General features: G+C 41.2%; 1 protein-coding gene across 1 annotated transcript in view; it reads right to left on the reverse strand.

Moving 5' to 3' along the window:
* Positions 1–17,121, reverse strand: part of LOC143774811 (extracellular calcium-sensing receptor-like) — a 57,696-nt gene extending 40,575 nt beyond the window's left edge. The window contains exons 1-2 of the mRNA XM_077262580.1: positions 16,964–17,121; positions 7,809–8,100 (exon numbers count right to left, since the gene is read on the reverse strand). Coding sequence (XP_077118695.1) covers positions 7,809–8,100; positions 16,964–17,121 — 450 coding nt within the window. The remainder of the gene's footprint in view (positions 1–7,808; positions 8,101–16,963) is intronic.
* Between the last annotated feature and the right edge of the window lie 479 nt (positions 17,122–17,600).

Consider the following 17,600-nt stretch of genomic DNA (forward strand, 5'->3'; position numbering starts at 1 on the left):
GACCAATGTTACAAGGAGTACCTTGTAACGGCAAGACTTGCTTGGCATGCTAGCTTCACAGGTTGGATCAGTGACTTTGTCATACACCACCCCATCTTCCACCATTGCACAATGGTTAACCTGACTCAGTTACTTTACAACCACCTGACTTATCAGCAACTCTGTCTCATCATCATCCACCTACTTAGACAAAAATTGTCATTCGCCACCATAATATTCTTGTGACCTTGGCTTCTCTACGTTTTGTGCTTCACTAAACAAAATGCCCTCCTGTCCCTCTTGGAACATGCCAAGTGAGAAGCCATAATCAAGAAATAATGATGTAAAGAGATCATCAGAGTGAACTAGTATGAGATCACTAGTCTCCTGGGACTCAACATGATGTGAGGAAGGAGGATCAGGTTGAGGATTTCGTGATCCAGACTATTGGCTGGTGCGACTGGCCTGTGTGAAAGACTGGCTGGTGCTGGCAAGCATGCAGGAAGCAATATCTTCTATCCATCCAACCACCTGTTCACACTAGTATGGCTTCTGAAGTGGTGTCCTGTTCCTTCCTGCGAAGTGGGACAAGAAGCTATGTGTTCTGTATGGGTGTTTTGCTTCTGCTCCAGCAACAGATGCAGTCACACGTGACACACATCCTCACCACCTATGTGCACTATCAGCATCACTTCCATTCTTGAGTAGAGATGAGCCGACTTGTGGAAGTTTGGATCCTGGTACACGACCCAATCTTTATACCATAGTTTGTTTCGGGTAAGAGAATTGTACTTGAACTTTAACCAGAACCTGAACCCCATTGAAAATAATTTGGACCCGAAATTTAGAGAAGGAAAATGATATCTCTTTTTTTCTCTCTCTCTCGACTTCTGCAAATCACTTGAGAAAGTATCTCATACTATCCTTTTTTAAAAAAAAAATGACCAAGTATGGGATTGACAAGGCTACGGTTAGGTGGATTCATAACTGGCTCAGTGATCAAACTCAAAGAGTGGTAATAAATGGCTGCAGATCCATTTGAAAAGTCTTTCAAGTGGGGACCACAAAGTTCTGTTCTGACCCCAGTGTTGTTAAAATTTTTTATAAATGATCTAGATAAGAGAACTGAAGGTAAACTGATCAAATTTGCAGACCAGGCAAAGCTAGTATTAAATCTAATACTAAAAAAGACAGAGAAAGGATTCAGAAGGATCTAGATAAGCTTGAACAATGATCAGCGACTAATAGAATGTTTTTTTTTACAGGGAGAAATTCAACATTGTACATCTTGTCAAGAAAAAGAAAAATTATATCTACAGAATGGGAGGAATAGAACTAAGCAACAGCACATGTGAAATAGACATGGATATGCTAATAGATCACAGATTGCACGTGAGTCAACAGTGTGATGCAGCAAAAAAAGCAAACACAATCCTAGGATGTATTAAGAGAAGCATAGTGTCTAGATCCCGTGAAGCAATTATCCCCTCATACTCCTCTTTGGTCAGACCTCATCTGAAATACTGTGTCCAGTTCTGGGCACCACATTTTAAAAAAAGACAATGAAAAACTGGAGCAAGTTCAGAGAAGAGCTCCCAAAATGGTAAGCGGACTACAAAGAACAGATAAAGGATCTCGGAACATTTAGCTTGCAAAAAAGAAGGCTAAGAGGAGACCTAATAGCTGTCTACAAATATCTGAAGGGCTGTCACAGTGTAGAGGGATCATCAATATTCTAATTTGTACATGGAAACACGAGAAGCAATGGAATGAAACCGAAAGGGAGATGATTAGTGTTGAGCGATACCGTCCGATACTTGAAAGTATCGGTATCGGATAGTATCGGCCGATACCCAAAAAGTATCGGATCTCGCCGATACCAATACCCGATACCAATACAAGTCAATGGGACACCAAGTATCTGAAGGTATCCTGTATGGTTCCCAGGGTCTGAAGGAGAGGAAACTCTCCTACAGGCCCTGGGATCCATATTAATGTGTAAAATAAAGAATAAAAATACAAAATATTGATATACTCACCTCTCCGACGCAGCCTGGACCTTTCCGATGTAACCGGCAGCTTCCGTTCCTAAGAATGAGCGCTTGAAAGACCTTAGATGACGTCGCGGCTTGTGATTGGTCGCGTGAGCTGCGTCAGAGAGGTGAGTATATCAATATTTTTTATTTTTATTCTTTATTTTACACATTAATATCGATCCCGATACCGATTCCCGATATCACAAAAGTATCGGATCTCGGTATCGGAATTCCGATACTGCAAATATTGGCCGATACCCGATACTTGCGGTATCGGAATGCTCAACACTAGAGATGATACAGATTAGATATTAGAAAAAACTTTTTGACAGGGTGATCAATGAGTGAAACAGGCTGCCACAATGTGGTGAGGTGTCCTTCAAACAGAGGCTTGACAGTGAATCCTGCATTGAGCAGGGGGTTGGAGGCGATGACCCTTGAGGTCCCTTCCATCTATAACATTCTATGATTCCTCTAAAGCAGTGTTCACCAAGTCCGGTCCTCAAGAGCCACCAACAGGTCATGTTTTCAGGATTTCCTTAGTATTGCACAGGTCTTTGAATGCTTGCCTGTCCAGGTGAAGCAATTATCACTAGGGTTGAGCGACTTTTATTTTTATAGGATCGGGTTGGGTTTCACGAAACCCGACTTTCTCAAAAGTCGGGTCGAGTGAAATCGGCCGATCCTATAAAAAAGTCGGGGTCGGCCGAAACACGAAACCCAATGCAGTGCAATGGGATACTATGGTTCCCAGGGTCTGAAGGGGAGGAAACTCTCCTTCAGGCCCTGGGATCCATATTTAAGTGTAAAATAAAGAATCAAAATAAAAAATATTGATATACTCACCCTCGGACGTGCCCTGGTACTAACCGGCAGGCTTCCTTCCTAAGAATGAGCGCGTGAATGACCTGCGGTGACGTCGCGGCTTGTGATTGGTCGCGAGCGGTCACATGGACAAGCCGCGACGTCATCTAAGGTCCTTCACGCGCTCATTCTTAGGAAGGAAGGCTGCCGGACAGAAGCAGGGCGCGTCCGAGGGCGAGTATATTCCTATCAGGTATATACTCACCCTCGGACGCACACAGCTTCTTTCCGGCAGCCTTCCTTCCTAAGAATGAGCGCATGAAGGACCTTAGATGACGTTGCGGCTTGTCCATGTGACCGCTCGCGACCAATCACAAGCCACGACGTCACCGCAGGTCATTCACGCGCTCATTCTTAGGAAGGAAGCCTGCCGGTTAGTACCAGGGCGCGTCTGAGGGTGAGTATATCAATATTTTTTATTTTGATTCTTTATTTTACACTTAAATATGGATTCCGATACCAATTTCCGATATTGCAAACATATCGGAACTCGGTATCGGAATTCCGATACCAGATTCAGAAGATCGCCGACCTCATGGCCAACCCCACACAGGGGTCGGGTCGGGTTTCATGAAACCCGACTTTGCCAAAAGTCGGCGACTTCTGAAAATGGCCAACCCGTTTCGCTCAACCCTAATTATCACCTGTGCAATACTAAGGAAATCCTGAAAACATGACCTGTTGGTGGTTCTTGAGGACCGGACTTGGGGAAAACTGCTCTAAAGCATGTCTTTAGACGATGCTTCATTTTGAAGTTGCAAGCAACGACTCCTTATAAATACCGTGAAACTGAGGACTAAAAAGGTCCATACCTCTAGAATTGTTCAACTGATATAATACTTAATTAATGAAAACAGATAAAAGAATAATATTCAGGGAACCAAATAAGAGCAAAATCTGGCATGGCACGAATGATGTCAAGGAAGTAGAAGCTCAGGGAAAATGCTTTGGCATGTGAAAAGCAAATAGGACTAATTTTCATTTGAATTAAAACGGTGTTTTGTTTGTATTATTGTTTTGGCCAAGGACAACAAATAGAAAAATAAAGGTATAGATAATATTAACTTTCAGAGAGCATCATAACCACGTAAGCTGTTTATCCCTTTACCCCCAAGAGTGGTTTGCACGTTAATGACCAGGCCATTTTTTACCATTCTGACCACTGTCGCTTTATGAGGTTATAACTCTGGAAGGCTTCAACAGATCCCGGTGATTCTGACATTTTTTTCTCGTGACATATTGTACTTCATGATAGTGGTAAAATTTCTTTGATATTACCTGAGTTTATTTGTGAAAAAAACTGAAATTTGGCGAAAATTTTGAAGATTTTGTAATTTTCCAAATTTGAATTTTTATGCCCTTAAGTGATTTAAGATGTGTCACTTTTTTTTTGTTAGGGAGTTAAAATGGTTAAAAATTGACCAGCCATTTCTCATTTTTACAACACCATTTTTTTTAGTGACCACATCACATTTGAAGTCATTTTGAGGGGTCTATATGATAGAAAATAACCAAGTCTGACACCATTCTAAAAACTGCACCCATCAAGGTGCTCAAAACCACATTCAAGAAGTTTATTAACCCTTCAGGTGTTTCACAGTAATTTTTGGAATGTTTAAAAATAATGAACATTTAACTTTTTTTTACAAAAAATTTACTTCAGCTCCAATTTGTTTTATTTTACCAAGGGTAACAGGAGAAACTGAACCCCAAAAGTTGTTGTACAATTTTTCATGAGTACGCCAATACCCCATATGTGGGGGTAAACCACTGTTTGGGCACATGGCAGAGCTCGAAAGGGAAGGAGCGCCATTTGACTTCTCAATGCAAAATTGACTGGAATTGAGATGGGACGCCATGTTGCGTTTGGAAAGCCCCTGATGTGCCTAAACATTGAAACCCCCAACAAGTGACACCATTTTGGAAACTAGACCCCCTATGGAACTTATCTAGATGTGTGGTGAGCACTTTGACCCCCCCCAATGCTTCACAGAAGTTTATAATGTAGAGCCGTAAAAATAAAAAATCATGTTTTTTCACAAAAATGATCTTTTCTTTTTTTATTTTCCCAAGTGTAAGGGTACTGTCACACAGTGCAACTTTCCAACAATCACGACCAGCGATACGACCTGGCCGTGATCGTTGGAAAGTCGTTGTGTGGTCGCTGGGGAGCTGTCACACAGACCGCTCTCCAGCGACCAACGATGCCGAAGGCCCCGGGTAACCAGGGTAAACATCGGGTTACTAAGCACAGGGCTGCGCTTAGTAACCCGATGTTTACCCTGGTTACCAGCGTAAAAGTAAAAAAAAAAAAAACCGTACATACTCACATTCTGGTGTCCTTCAGGTCCCTTGCCGTCTGCTTCCGCTCTGACTGAGTGCCGCCGTAAAGTGAAAGCAGATCAAAGCGGTGACGTCACCGCTGTGCTCTGCTCCGGCCGGCAGTCAGTGAGAGCGGGAAGCAGACGGCAAGGGACCTGACGGACACCGGAATGTGAGTATGTACGGTTTGTTTGTTTTTACTTTTACGCTGGTAACCACGGTAAACATCGGGTTACTAAGCGCGGCCCTGCGCTTAGTAACCCGATGTTTACCCTGGTTACAAGCGAACGCATCGCTGGATCGCTGTCACACACAACGATCCAGCGATGACAGCGGGAGATCCAGCGACGAAAGAAAGTTCCAAACGATCTGCTATGACGTACGATTCTCAGCAGGGTCCCTGATCGCTGCTGCGTGTCAGACACAGCGATATCGTATGGATATCGCTGGAACGTCACAGATCGTACCGTCGTAGCGATCAAAGTGCCACTGTGTGACAGTACCCTAAGAGAAGAAATTAGACAACAAGCTTTGTTGTGCAATTTGTTCTGAGTACGCTGACACCCCATATGTGGGGGTAAACTACTGTTTGGGCGCATAGCAGAGCTCGGAAGGGAAGGAGCTCCGTTTGACTTTTCAATGCAAAATTGACTGGAGTTGAGATGGGACACCATGTTGCATTTGGAGAGCCCCTAATGTGCCTAAACAGTGGAAACCCCCAATTCTAACCCAAACACACCCCTAACCCTAATCCCAAACACACCCCTAACCCCAACCACACCCCTAACCCCAACACACCCCTAACCCTAATCCCAACCCTAACCACACCCATAACCCTAATCCAACCATAACCCTAACCACACCCCTAACCCTGACACACCCCTAACCCTAATCCCAACCGTAAATGTAATCCAAACCCTAGCACCAAACCTAACCCTATCCACAACCCTAACTTTAGCCCTAACCCTAACCCTAATCCTAACCCTAACCCTAGCCCTAACCCTAACCCTAACCCTAGTACTAACCCTAACCCTAGCCCTAACCCTAGCCCTATCCCTAACCCTAACCCTAACCCTAGCCCTAACCGTAATGGGAAAATGGAAATAAATACATTTTTTTTAATTATTTTTACCTAACTAAGGGGGTGATGAAGGGGGTTTAATTTACTTTTATCACGGGTTTTCTAGCAGATTTTTATGATTGGCAGCCATCACACACTAAAAGACGCTTTTTATTGCAAAAAATATTTTTTTGCATTACCATATTTTGAGAGCTATAATTTTTCCATATTTTGGTCCACAGAGTCATGTGAGGTCTTGTTTTTTGCAGGACGAGTTGATATTTTTATTGGTAACATTTTCGGGCACGTGACATTTTTTGATCGCTTTTTATTCCGATTTTTGTGAGGCAGAGTGACCAAAAAACAGCTATTCATGAATTTCTTTTGGGGGGGGGGCGTTTATACCGTTCCGAGTTTGGTAAAATGGATTAAGCAGTTTTATTCTTCAGGTCAGTATGATTACAGCGATACCTCATTTATATCATTTTTTTATGTTTTGGCGCTTTTATAAGATAAAAACTATTTTATAGAAAAAATAATTATTTTTCCATTGCTTTATTCTGAGGACTATAACTTTTTTATTTTTTCACTGATGATGCTGTATGGTGGCTTGTTTTTTGCGGGACCATGTTATTTATATCTGTCTTTTTGATCGTGTGTTATTCCTCTTTTTGTTCGGCGTTATGATAATATAGCGTTGTTTTTTTGTTTTTTTACGGTGTCCACTGAAGGGGTTAACTAGTGGGACAGTTTTATAGGTCGGGTCGTTATGGACGCGGCGATACTAAATATGTGTAGTGTTATTGTTTTGTTGTTTTTTTAGATAAAGAAATGTATTTATAGGAACAATATATTTTTTTTTTTAGGATTTTTTTTTAACTTTTTTTACACATCTGAATATTTTTTTTATACACTATAACATTGCCCTGGGAGGGCATCATGTTATAGTGTAAGGTCGCTGATCTGACACTTTGTGCACTGTTTCAGATCAGCGATCTGACGTACACTCCTGGAGGCTTCCCGGCGCCTGCTCTGAGCAGGCGCTGGTAAGCCACCTCCCTGCAGGACCCGGATGCAGCCCCGCAGCCATTTTGGATTCGGGGCCTGCAGGGAGAAGAAGGTAGGAGACCCTCGGAGCAACGCGATCACATCGCGTTGCTCCGAGGGTCTCAGGGAAGCCCGCAGGGAGCCCCCTCCCTGCGTGATGCTTCCCTATGCCCTCGGAATGCTGCGATCATGTTTGATCGCAGTATGCCTGGGGTTAATGTGCTGGGGGCGGTCCGTGACCGCTCCTAGCACATAGTGACGGATGTCAGCTGCGATAGTCAGCTGACACCCGGCCGCGATTGGCCGCTCTTCCCCCGTGAGCGTGACCGATCGCTATGACGTACTATCCCGTCGGTGGGCATACGGGCCCACCCCACCTCGACGGGACAGTACGTCTAATGTCAGAAACGGGTTAAGGCAGTGGATCTTACTGATATCTTCCATTTATATATGAAGAGTCAATATCAATATAAGAGTCAATATCAATGACATCACCATACCTGAGGATACCTGTAGAGACCCAGAATATGAGCCAGAAGAATTGAGTGAGTGGAGACTGCGGCTCCAATCACAGCTGTAAGAGGAACATCAGACAGACATCTGTAGTTGGGGACGGCTGTGTGGGATCCACTTAGAATTTGCAATGATCCCGCTAGGTCCAGATGGAGAGCATCACAGGAGTCGTAGGCCTGTAAGCCCAGCGTTACATTAGGAAGGACATTAGGATTGTTATTGATCTCTTCTACAGCAAAAGACAAAGCCTGGAAATCCTGATAATTCTCAAAACTAAACCTGGGAAACAGAATGAGGATAACAAAGTGATATAACAATATACTAAAGAGAAATGAAATACTGGTAAAGAAAATATATATATTCTGGTAAGAAAGTTTATATTCTCATACATACTATAAGGTAGTACAATAGTTCTTATATTACTCTTCTGTGAAGCAGTGTTTTAGTAGTTATATTTTTGTAGATAGGAGCAGTATTACAGTAGTTATATTCTTGTACTTAGGGGCAGTATTATAGTAGTTATATTCTTGTACATAGGGGCAGTATTACAGTAGTTATATTCTTGTACATAGGGGCAGTATTACAGTAGTTATATTCTTGTACATAGGGGCAGATTTATAGTAGTTATATTCTTGTACATAGGGGCAGCATTATAGTAGTTATATTCTTGTACATAGGGGCAGTATTATAGTTGGTATATTCTTGTACTTGGGGGGCAGTATTATAGTAGTTATATTCTTGTACATAGGGGCAGTGTTATAGAAGTTATATTCATGTACATAGGGGCAGTATTATAGTAGCTATGTTCTTGTACATAAGGGCAGTATTATAATAATTGTATTCTTGTACATAGGGGGCAGTATTATAGTAGTTATATTCTTGTACATAGGGGCAGTATTATAGTAATTATATTCTTGTACATAGGGGCAGTATTATAGTAGTTATATTCTTGTACATAGGGGCAGTATTATAGTATTTATATTCTTGTACGTACATAGGAGCAGTATTATAGTAATTATATTCTTGTACATAGGGGCAGCATTATAGTAGTTATATTCTTGTACATAGGGGCAGTATTATAGTTGGTATATTCTTGTACTTGGGGGGCAGTATTATAGTAGTTATATTCTTGTACATAGGGGCAGTGTTATAGAAGTTATATTCATGTACATAGGGGCAGTATTATAGTAGCTATGTTCTTGTACATAAGGGCAGTATTATAATAATTGTATTCTTGTACATAGGGGGCAGTATTATAGTAGTTATATTCTTGTACATAGGGGCAGTATTATAGTAATTATATTCTTGTACATAGGGGCAGTATTATAGTAGTTATATTCTTGTACATAGGGGCAGTATTATAGTATTTATATTCTTGTACGTACATAGGAGCAGTATTATAGTAATTATATTCTTGTACATAGGGGCAGCATTATAGTAGTTATATTCTTGTACATAGGGGCAGTATTATAGTTGGTATATTCTTGTACTTGGGGGGCAGTATTATAGTAGTTATATTCTTGTACATAGGGGCAGTGTTATAGAAGTTATATTCATGTACATAGGGGCAGTATTATAGTAGCTATGTTCTTGTACATAAGGGCAGTATTATAATAATTATATTCTTGTACATAGGGGGCAGTATTATAGTAGTTATATTCTTGTACATAGGGGCAGTATTATAGTAATTATATTTTTGTACATAGGGGCAGTATTATAGTAGTTATATTCTTGTACATAGGGAGCAGTATTATAGTAGCTATATTCTTGTACATAGGGGCAGTATTATAGTAATTATATTCTTGTACATAGGGGCAGTATTATAGTAGTTATATTCTTGTATGTAGGGGCAGTATTATAGTGGCTATATTCTTGTACATAGGGGCAGTATTATAGTAGCTATATTCTTGTACATAGGGGCAGTATTATAGTAGTTATATTCTTGTACATAGGAGGCAGTATTATAGTAGTTATATTCTTGTACATAGGAGCAGTATTATAGTAGTTATATTCTTGTACATAGGGGCAGTATTATAGTAATTATATTCTTGTACATAGGGGCAGTATTATAGTAATTATATTCTTGTACATAGGAGCAGTATTATAGTAGCTATATTCTTGTACATAGGGGCAGTATTATAGTAATTATATTCTTGTACATAGGGGCAGTATTATAGTAATTATATTCTTGTACATAGGAGCAGTATTATAGTAGCTATATTCTTGTACATAGGGGCAGTATTATAGTAGCTATATTCTTGTACATAGGGGCAGTATTATAGTAATTATATTCTTGTACATAGGGGCAGTATTATAGTAATTATATTCTTGTACATAGGGGCAGTATTATAGTAGCTATATTCTTGTACATAGGGGCAGTATTATAGTAATTATATTCTTGTACACAGGGGCAGTATTATAGTAATTATATTCTTGTACATAGGGGCAGTATTATAGTAGTTATATTCTTGTATGTAGGGGCAGTATTATAGTAATTATATTCTTATACATAGGGGCAGTATTATAGTAGTTATATTCTTGTACATAGGGGCAGTATTATAGTAGCTATATTCTTGTACATAGGGGCAGTATTATAGTAATTATATTCTTGTACATAGGGGCAGTATTATAGTAATTATATTCTTGTACATAGGAGCAGTATTATAGTAGCTATATTCTTGTACATAGGGGCAGTATTATAGTAGCTATATTCTTGTACATAGGGGCAGTATTATAGTAATTATATTCTTGTACATAGGGGCAGTATTATAGTAATTATATTCTTGTACATAGGGGCAGTATTATAGTAGCTATATTCTTGTACATAGGGGCAGTATTATAGTAATTATATTCTTGTACATAGGGGCAGTATTATAGTAGTTATATTCTTGTACTTAGGAGCAGTATTATAGTAGTTATATTCTTGTACATAGGGGCAGTATTATAGTAGTTATATTCTTGTACATAGGAGCAGTATTATAGTAGTTATATTCTTGTACATAGGAGCAGTATTATAGTAGTTGTATTCTGTACATAGGAGCAGTATTATAATAGTTATATTCTGTACATAGGGGCAGTATTATAGTAGTTATATTCTTGTACATAGGAGCAGTATTATAGTAGTTATATTCTTGTACATAGGGGCAGTATTATAGTAGTTATATTCCTGTACATAGGGAGCAGTATTATAGTAGTTATATTCTTGTACATAGGAGCAGTATTATAGTAGTTGTATTCTGTACATAGGAGCAGTATTATAGTAGTTATATTCTTGTACATAGGAGCAGTATTATAGTAGTTGTATTCTGTACATAGGAGCAGTATTATAATAGTTATATTCTGTACATAGGGGCAGTATTATAGTAGTTATATTCTTGTACATAGGAGCAGTATTATAGTAGTTATATTCTTGTACATAGGGGCAGTATTATAGTAGCTATATTCTTGCACATAGGGGCAGTATTATAGTAGTTATATACTGTACATTGGGGACAACATTTTACTGCTATTATTTTTTAAGAGCAGTCCTACAGTAGTTATAGTTTTGCACATAGGAGACATTACTAAAATATTTTTATTCGTTATCTTTTCTTTGGGTGGGGCTGCACATTTCATTACTATGTTGTTCACTTACGATGTGCAAGCAGTCGATTGTGGTGTCTCATTGAATGTAACTTTATGGAAAATTCTTTCTTTGTGCATTGGCACCACTGCTCCTAACATAACGTCTCCTGGGATAATTAACCCTTCTGGTTCTGAAATCAATGAGAGTGTGCATCTCGCGCCTAGAGGATGTGTCTCTGTAATGAAATGGAACAGGAGCAGAACCTTGATTGTAGTCTTCATATTAGCGGTTTGTCAGTAGTTTACCTGTTATAAGAAGATAGCTGATATCACTAATCTGTTATAAAAGTGTCTGTAGCTATCATGCCGCATATGCAAATCATGTAGTTCTGTAATAATTCCTCCTCAGACAGTACTTAGAAGATTACAAAGTGGGTATACCTAATTTTTAGATTAATTGTTTGCTATAAATAAGGCAAGTTTAATTTATTTAGAGAGGTTATTAAGAAAACCAAAGTAGATAAGTTTAGGGGCCCTTAGCATGTAAACGAAACCCCCAAGAAAACCCTTAAAAATATTCTTTATTTTAATATTAAAATTCACAGCATATAGACAACACAAGTAACAAATACATATACCACCTGGAGTATAGGGATAATCAATATGTTCTGATGTGTGTGTATGAACCCTATTCTCACTCCTGCTTCATAGATGATCTATGTGGCGGCCCTACCCAGCATAGACTGACCCTATTGGTCCATATACAATCCTGTTTACTAAATCTAAAACACACATAACATAATATATTAAATGTTCATTATAATGCCAGCCACTGTACCAGACCTTTACATGCAAATTGTAAGGGCAATGTCTTCAGGTTGCTCATAATTAAACTGTCCGAGAAGTATACTCGATTCACATGCAATTACCAATAGACATAAATTTAAAATGGAGGTAGAATAGAGGGGGATAGAACATTTTCTAGAAAACCCTAGACCTTCTCCTATTCTTACCTACCCTGTCAGCGGAGGTAGGCCTCCTAGTGTAGAAGTGATATAGCGCCCCCGCTCAATTAGTGTCAGGATGCTGCAGTACAGGTAATTGCAAGCTCCACTAGGTGGCAATAGAGTGGGGAGAGGATGGCACATAACAGGACCAGACCTGTAGTGCAGAGTGGCAGCAGAATAGTCAAAACAAGCCGGGTCAAATATTAGACTGTAGCTCTGTACAAAGGGAATAAGCAAACACAGAGTCAATAACAAGCCAAATGGGCCAGTACCAGTCAGGATCGGATATGCCAAAGACAAGAGAAAAAACAACAGGTCAGGGTCCAAGCCAAGTTAAAAAGCCAGAGAGTCAATACATGAAAGGGGAACACAGAGTTGGAAAGGGAAGAGTGGATAAACAGACATGGGTTCTGTAAGCAAGCAGCAGGACAAATCAAGGCAAATGGGGTCAGCTACTCATGCCATAGGCAGAAGATATAACTGACATGGTCTGCAGGACACAGCGGGGATAAATAGCAAACCTGTGACCAGACTGAGGCTGAGGAAGTTAACCCCTGGCAAGACCAGACCGGAAAAAGGGGAAGACAGGGCCCAAAACCCGGTCTGAATCATGATAATTAGCTAATCTTTTGAGAATCTAATTTGGCAGCTGCAGCAAATTTGACCAAGAAATTTGATTGATAGTTGATAAATGTACTGCAAATTAAATATTTTACAAAAGACGCTAATTGCCTGAAAGATGTTTGTATAACACTCTGAATTCCGCTTTGTACCTACTAATCTGATTTGGAGATCTGTCGTGCAAACGAGGCCTTTTTAATTTCCACGTTACATCAACTTATGTGACAAAAGGGAGAATAAATGGTAATGATAGATGATAGCCAGTAGCAAAGGTAACCACACACTGCAATTTCAGACTTTGTAAACTTCTTATATTTTTTGTCTAAAATTATCCTTTTTGGAGGTCAGATTCATGCCATATAAACACAAGCCTCAGATCAGAAACCATAGTAATATAATACAATTATACCCTCAGTATTCTATTGGGGGGCTAAAGTAGCCAGGGACACTCTCAAAGACATGATTCAAACAAACAAGGAATAAAGGAAGAGAGTAAAAAACATCCCAAAGACAAATTCACAGTTTATTCAAAAAACACATATGACATACTAGACAATTCATAGTCAATACAATAGATGATAGAGCAATTTAATGAATGGCAGATGTAAAGCACAAAGGTCCCAAGTACAGGTGGAAGGGGGGGAGGAAATGACCACTATCAAAATAAAGTGCACGTGCATCCAATATAGGGCTATTCCCTGAAAAACAATCAATAAAAAGGGAGTCAACAACGCCCAAGTATAAATTGTTATTTTGATATAGTAATCACAGTTTAAGCTCACACAGAGCAATCAAAGAGATGGAACTGAAAATCTGTCCCAAACGGTCCGTTATGGCCAACTAGTAACAAAAATCAATATCCCTTTAAGAGAGCACAATAGTGTCGAAAGCCGCCCTTACCCATGCTTGAGACCACCTGGAGTCCTTGTGCCGCAGCCCCAACTCGCGTTTTGTGTGGGCATCCTCGGGGGGCGCACGTTGGGGCTGCATGGGTAAGGGTGGCTTTTGACGTTTTTCGGACGTTTTGTACTCTCTTCCTTTTTCCCCTGTTTGTTTGAATCAGATTCATGCCTTGCTGTTTTTTATATACAGACGTTTTGCAAGAGTTCAAGCAAAAGGAATAGTCAGCTGAGACACAAAGAGATCCGAGGATTCGAACCAGCAGTGAAGTAGGATCAGGGATGAAAAAAGGAAATATTCCAGTGTCAGAATCTTGTCACTGGTGTGTAAGGTGTGACAGACGGAAGTCGACTAGTCTCTTCTTAGGGTATGTGCACACGATCAGAAATGGCTCAGGATTAGTGTTGAGCGATACCGTCCGATACTTGAAAGTATCGGTATCGGAAAGTATCGCCCGATACCGGCAAAGTATCGGATCTAATCCGATACCGATACCCGATACCAATACAAGTCAATGGGACTCAAGTATCGGACGGTATCCCTGATGGTTCCCAGGGTCTGAAGGAGAGGAAACTCTCCTTGAGGCCCTGGGAACCATATTAATGTGTAAAATAAAGAATTAAAATAAAAAATATTGCTATACTCACCTCACCGAGGGAACCGGCAGCGTTGTTTGCTTAAAATGCGCGCTTTTCCTTCCTTCCGTGACGTCACGGCTTCTGATTGGTCGCGTGCCGCCCATGTGGCCGCGACGCGACCAATCACAGCAAGCCGTGACATAATTTTCAGGTCCTTCTAGGCATTCAGTATTTTAAAATTACGTTCCGGCTTTGTGATTGGTCGCGTCGCAGTCACATGGGCGACGCGACCAATCACAAGCCGTGACGTCACGGGAGGCAGGAGACGCGCGAAATTTAAAATGCGCGCATGTCCAGCCTCCCGTGACGTCACGGCTTGTGATTGGTCGCGTCGCCCATGTGGCCGCGACGCAACCAATCACAGCAAGCCGTGACGTAATTTCAGGTCCTTCAGGATTTTAAAATTACGTTCTGGCTTGTGATTGGTCGCGTCGCGGTCACATGGGCGACGCGACCAATCACAAGCCGTGACGTCACGGGAGGCTGGACACGCGTGCATTTTAAAATGCGCGCGTCTCCTGCCTCCCGTGACGTCACGGCCTGTGATTGGTCGCGTCGCCCATGTGACCGCGACGCGACCAATCACAAAGCCGGGACGTAATTTTAAAATACTGAATGCCTAGAAGGACCTGAAAATTACGTCACGGCTTGCTGTGATTGGTCGCGTCGCGGCCACATGGGCGGCACGCGACCAATCAGAAGCTGTGACGTCACGGAAGGAAGGAAAAGCGCGCATTTTAAGCAAACAACGCTGCCGGTTCCCTCGGTGAGGTCCAGGCTGCGTCGGAGAGGTGAGTATAGCAATATTTTTTATTTTAATTCTTTCTTTTACACATTAATGTTGTTTCGATACCGATACCCGATACCACAAAAGTATCGGATCTCGGTATCGGAATTCCGATACCCGCAAGTATCGGCCGATACCCGATACTTGCGGTATCGGAATGCTCAACACTACTCAGGATTTGATGCATGTGAAATCTGCACCAAATCTGAATTTGAGGTCACCTGCATTTTTGATGCATTTTTTACATCCACTTTTGATGCGTTTTTTCATTGCTTGTGTTTTTTTGTTTCTTGAAATAAAGCTAATTGAATGTTGGCTTCTGGGAAGGAAAAAAATGATTTCCTGTTTGCAGAGATATTGGGGTAGGTGCACACAGTCAGTAAATGCTTCAGGTATACTTCCGCAGCGTCCAACCTGCTGTGTCCAGCTGTTACACCACAGTGGATGGGATTTCAATTTATGTAGCAGAGACGCTCAGTCTCCTCTGTGTAAATTACTCATACACTTTCATTAGATGCGGTAAAACTGCATTATCTTCCTAGTCACATGCATATTAATAATAATCTTTATTTTTATATAGCGCTAGCATATTCTGCAGCGCTTTACAGTTTTGCACACATTATTATCTCTGTCACAAATGGGGCTCACAATCTAGATTCCCTATCAGTATGTCTTTGGAATGTGGGAGGAAACCGGAGGAAACCCACGCAAACATGGGGAGAACATACAAACTCTTTGCAGATGTTGTCCAAGGTGGGATTAGAACCCAGGACTCCAGCACTGCAATGCTATTCACTGAGCCACCGTGCTGCCCATATTAAGTGCGCAGCTTACTACGCATGTGTACTAAGTAATGGTGAATCTTGTGACACAGTCAGAAGAACATGACATAGGAACTGAAGGAAAGCACAGAGAGATGTCCCCTCCTTTTTAATAAATAAATAATAATAAAAAAGTAGCGTGGGGTCCCACTATATATGTTAACCAGCCAGAGTAAAGCAGACTACTGGGACTGGTATTTCAGGCTGGTAAGGATCCAATATCCATGAACTTTACCAGCCTCATAATATCAGGCCGCAGCAGTTTTCTTACCTTGGATCGTTAGCAAAAATAGTGGGAACACCTCCAAAAGAAAATAGCGTGGGGTCCCCCTATTTTTGTTAATCAGCCTAAGAAAAAGCAGACAGCTGCAGCCTGTTATTCTCAGGCTGGTGAGGCCCATGGATTTTGGCCCTCACCAGCCTAAAAATAGTAGCCCGCAGCGGCCCCATAATTGGCGCATCCAAAGATGCGTCAATTGTGACACTTTGTCCGGCTCTTCCCACATGTCCTGTAGCGGTGGCAAGTGGTGTAATATTTGTGGGGTTGATGTCACCTTTGTATTGTCAGGTGACATCAAGCCCCTGGCTTGGTTAGCAATGGAAAAGCGTCTATAAGACACCTATCCATTACTAATCTTATAGTTATATGGCAAATAAACACACAGCAAGAATTCCTTTAAGTGAAATATTGATACAGACTTCTTTAATAGATCTTAATTAAACCATACTTACTGCATCACCTATTCCACTAATGCCCTTATCTACTTTAAGAGAATTAAAATAAAAAAGCAACAATATCCTTACCTGTCCGCCGAGAAAATATACATAGAGTCCCACAACAAGTCCTGCTCTGCTACATCTGGATGTCCTTGGCTGAACAGTGGAATTATGCCACCATTCAGCCTGACATCCAGACGCAGCAGAGCTTGAAGATGATCACCAGAGATGTCCCCGGCGGTCATGTGCACTGCAGTTCTCATGATCAGCTCAGCTCATCGCGATAACTGCAGTGTAGGTGTATTTCAGGCTGAAACAAGGTAAGACATTATTTAAATTAGTACACATGCGTAGTAAGCTGTGTTCCTGTACTTAATATGTGTTACAGCTGCTGTGCCTGCCGCTGCCCGTCGGTCCCTTACCTGTCCCTGCTCGGCCCCACCATGCTCCTCCTCGATGGCTCCCTGGCATTTGCGATTGTGCGCTGGGTTCCTTAAAAGGCATCTGCACACCTCTTATGCATTTTATGCCTCTGGGTGTCCCAGCCCAGAAATCACCAGCAACCAATCCAGGTAAGACATGGGGGTATTTCAGGACACCTCCTCTAGGCGGAGGTGCCTGGTTATTGTTTAGCTATGGGCTAACTGACTTAGGCCTTAGGCTTTGTGCACTTGCGTACCCTTACTTCCGTGCACTGCTCTGTTTTCACCCTGTACATCTGCAC

The sequence above is a fragment of the Ranitomeya variabilis genome, chromosome 5, assembly GCF_051348905.1.
Source record: "Ranitomeya variabilis isolate aRanVar5 chromosome 5, aRanVar5.hap1, whole genome shotgun sequence".
Lineage (NCBI taxonomy): Eukaryota > Metazoa > Chordata > Amphibia > Anura > Dendrobatidae > Ranitomeya > Ranitomeya variabilis.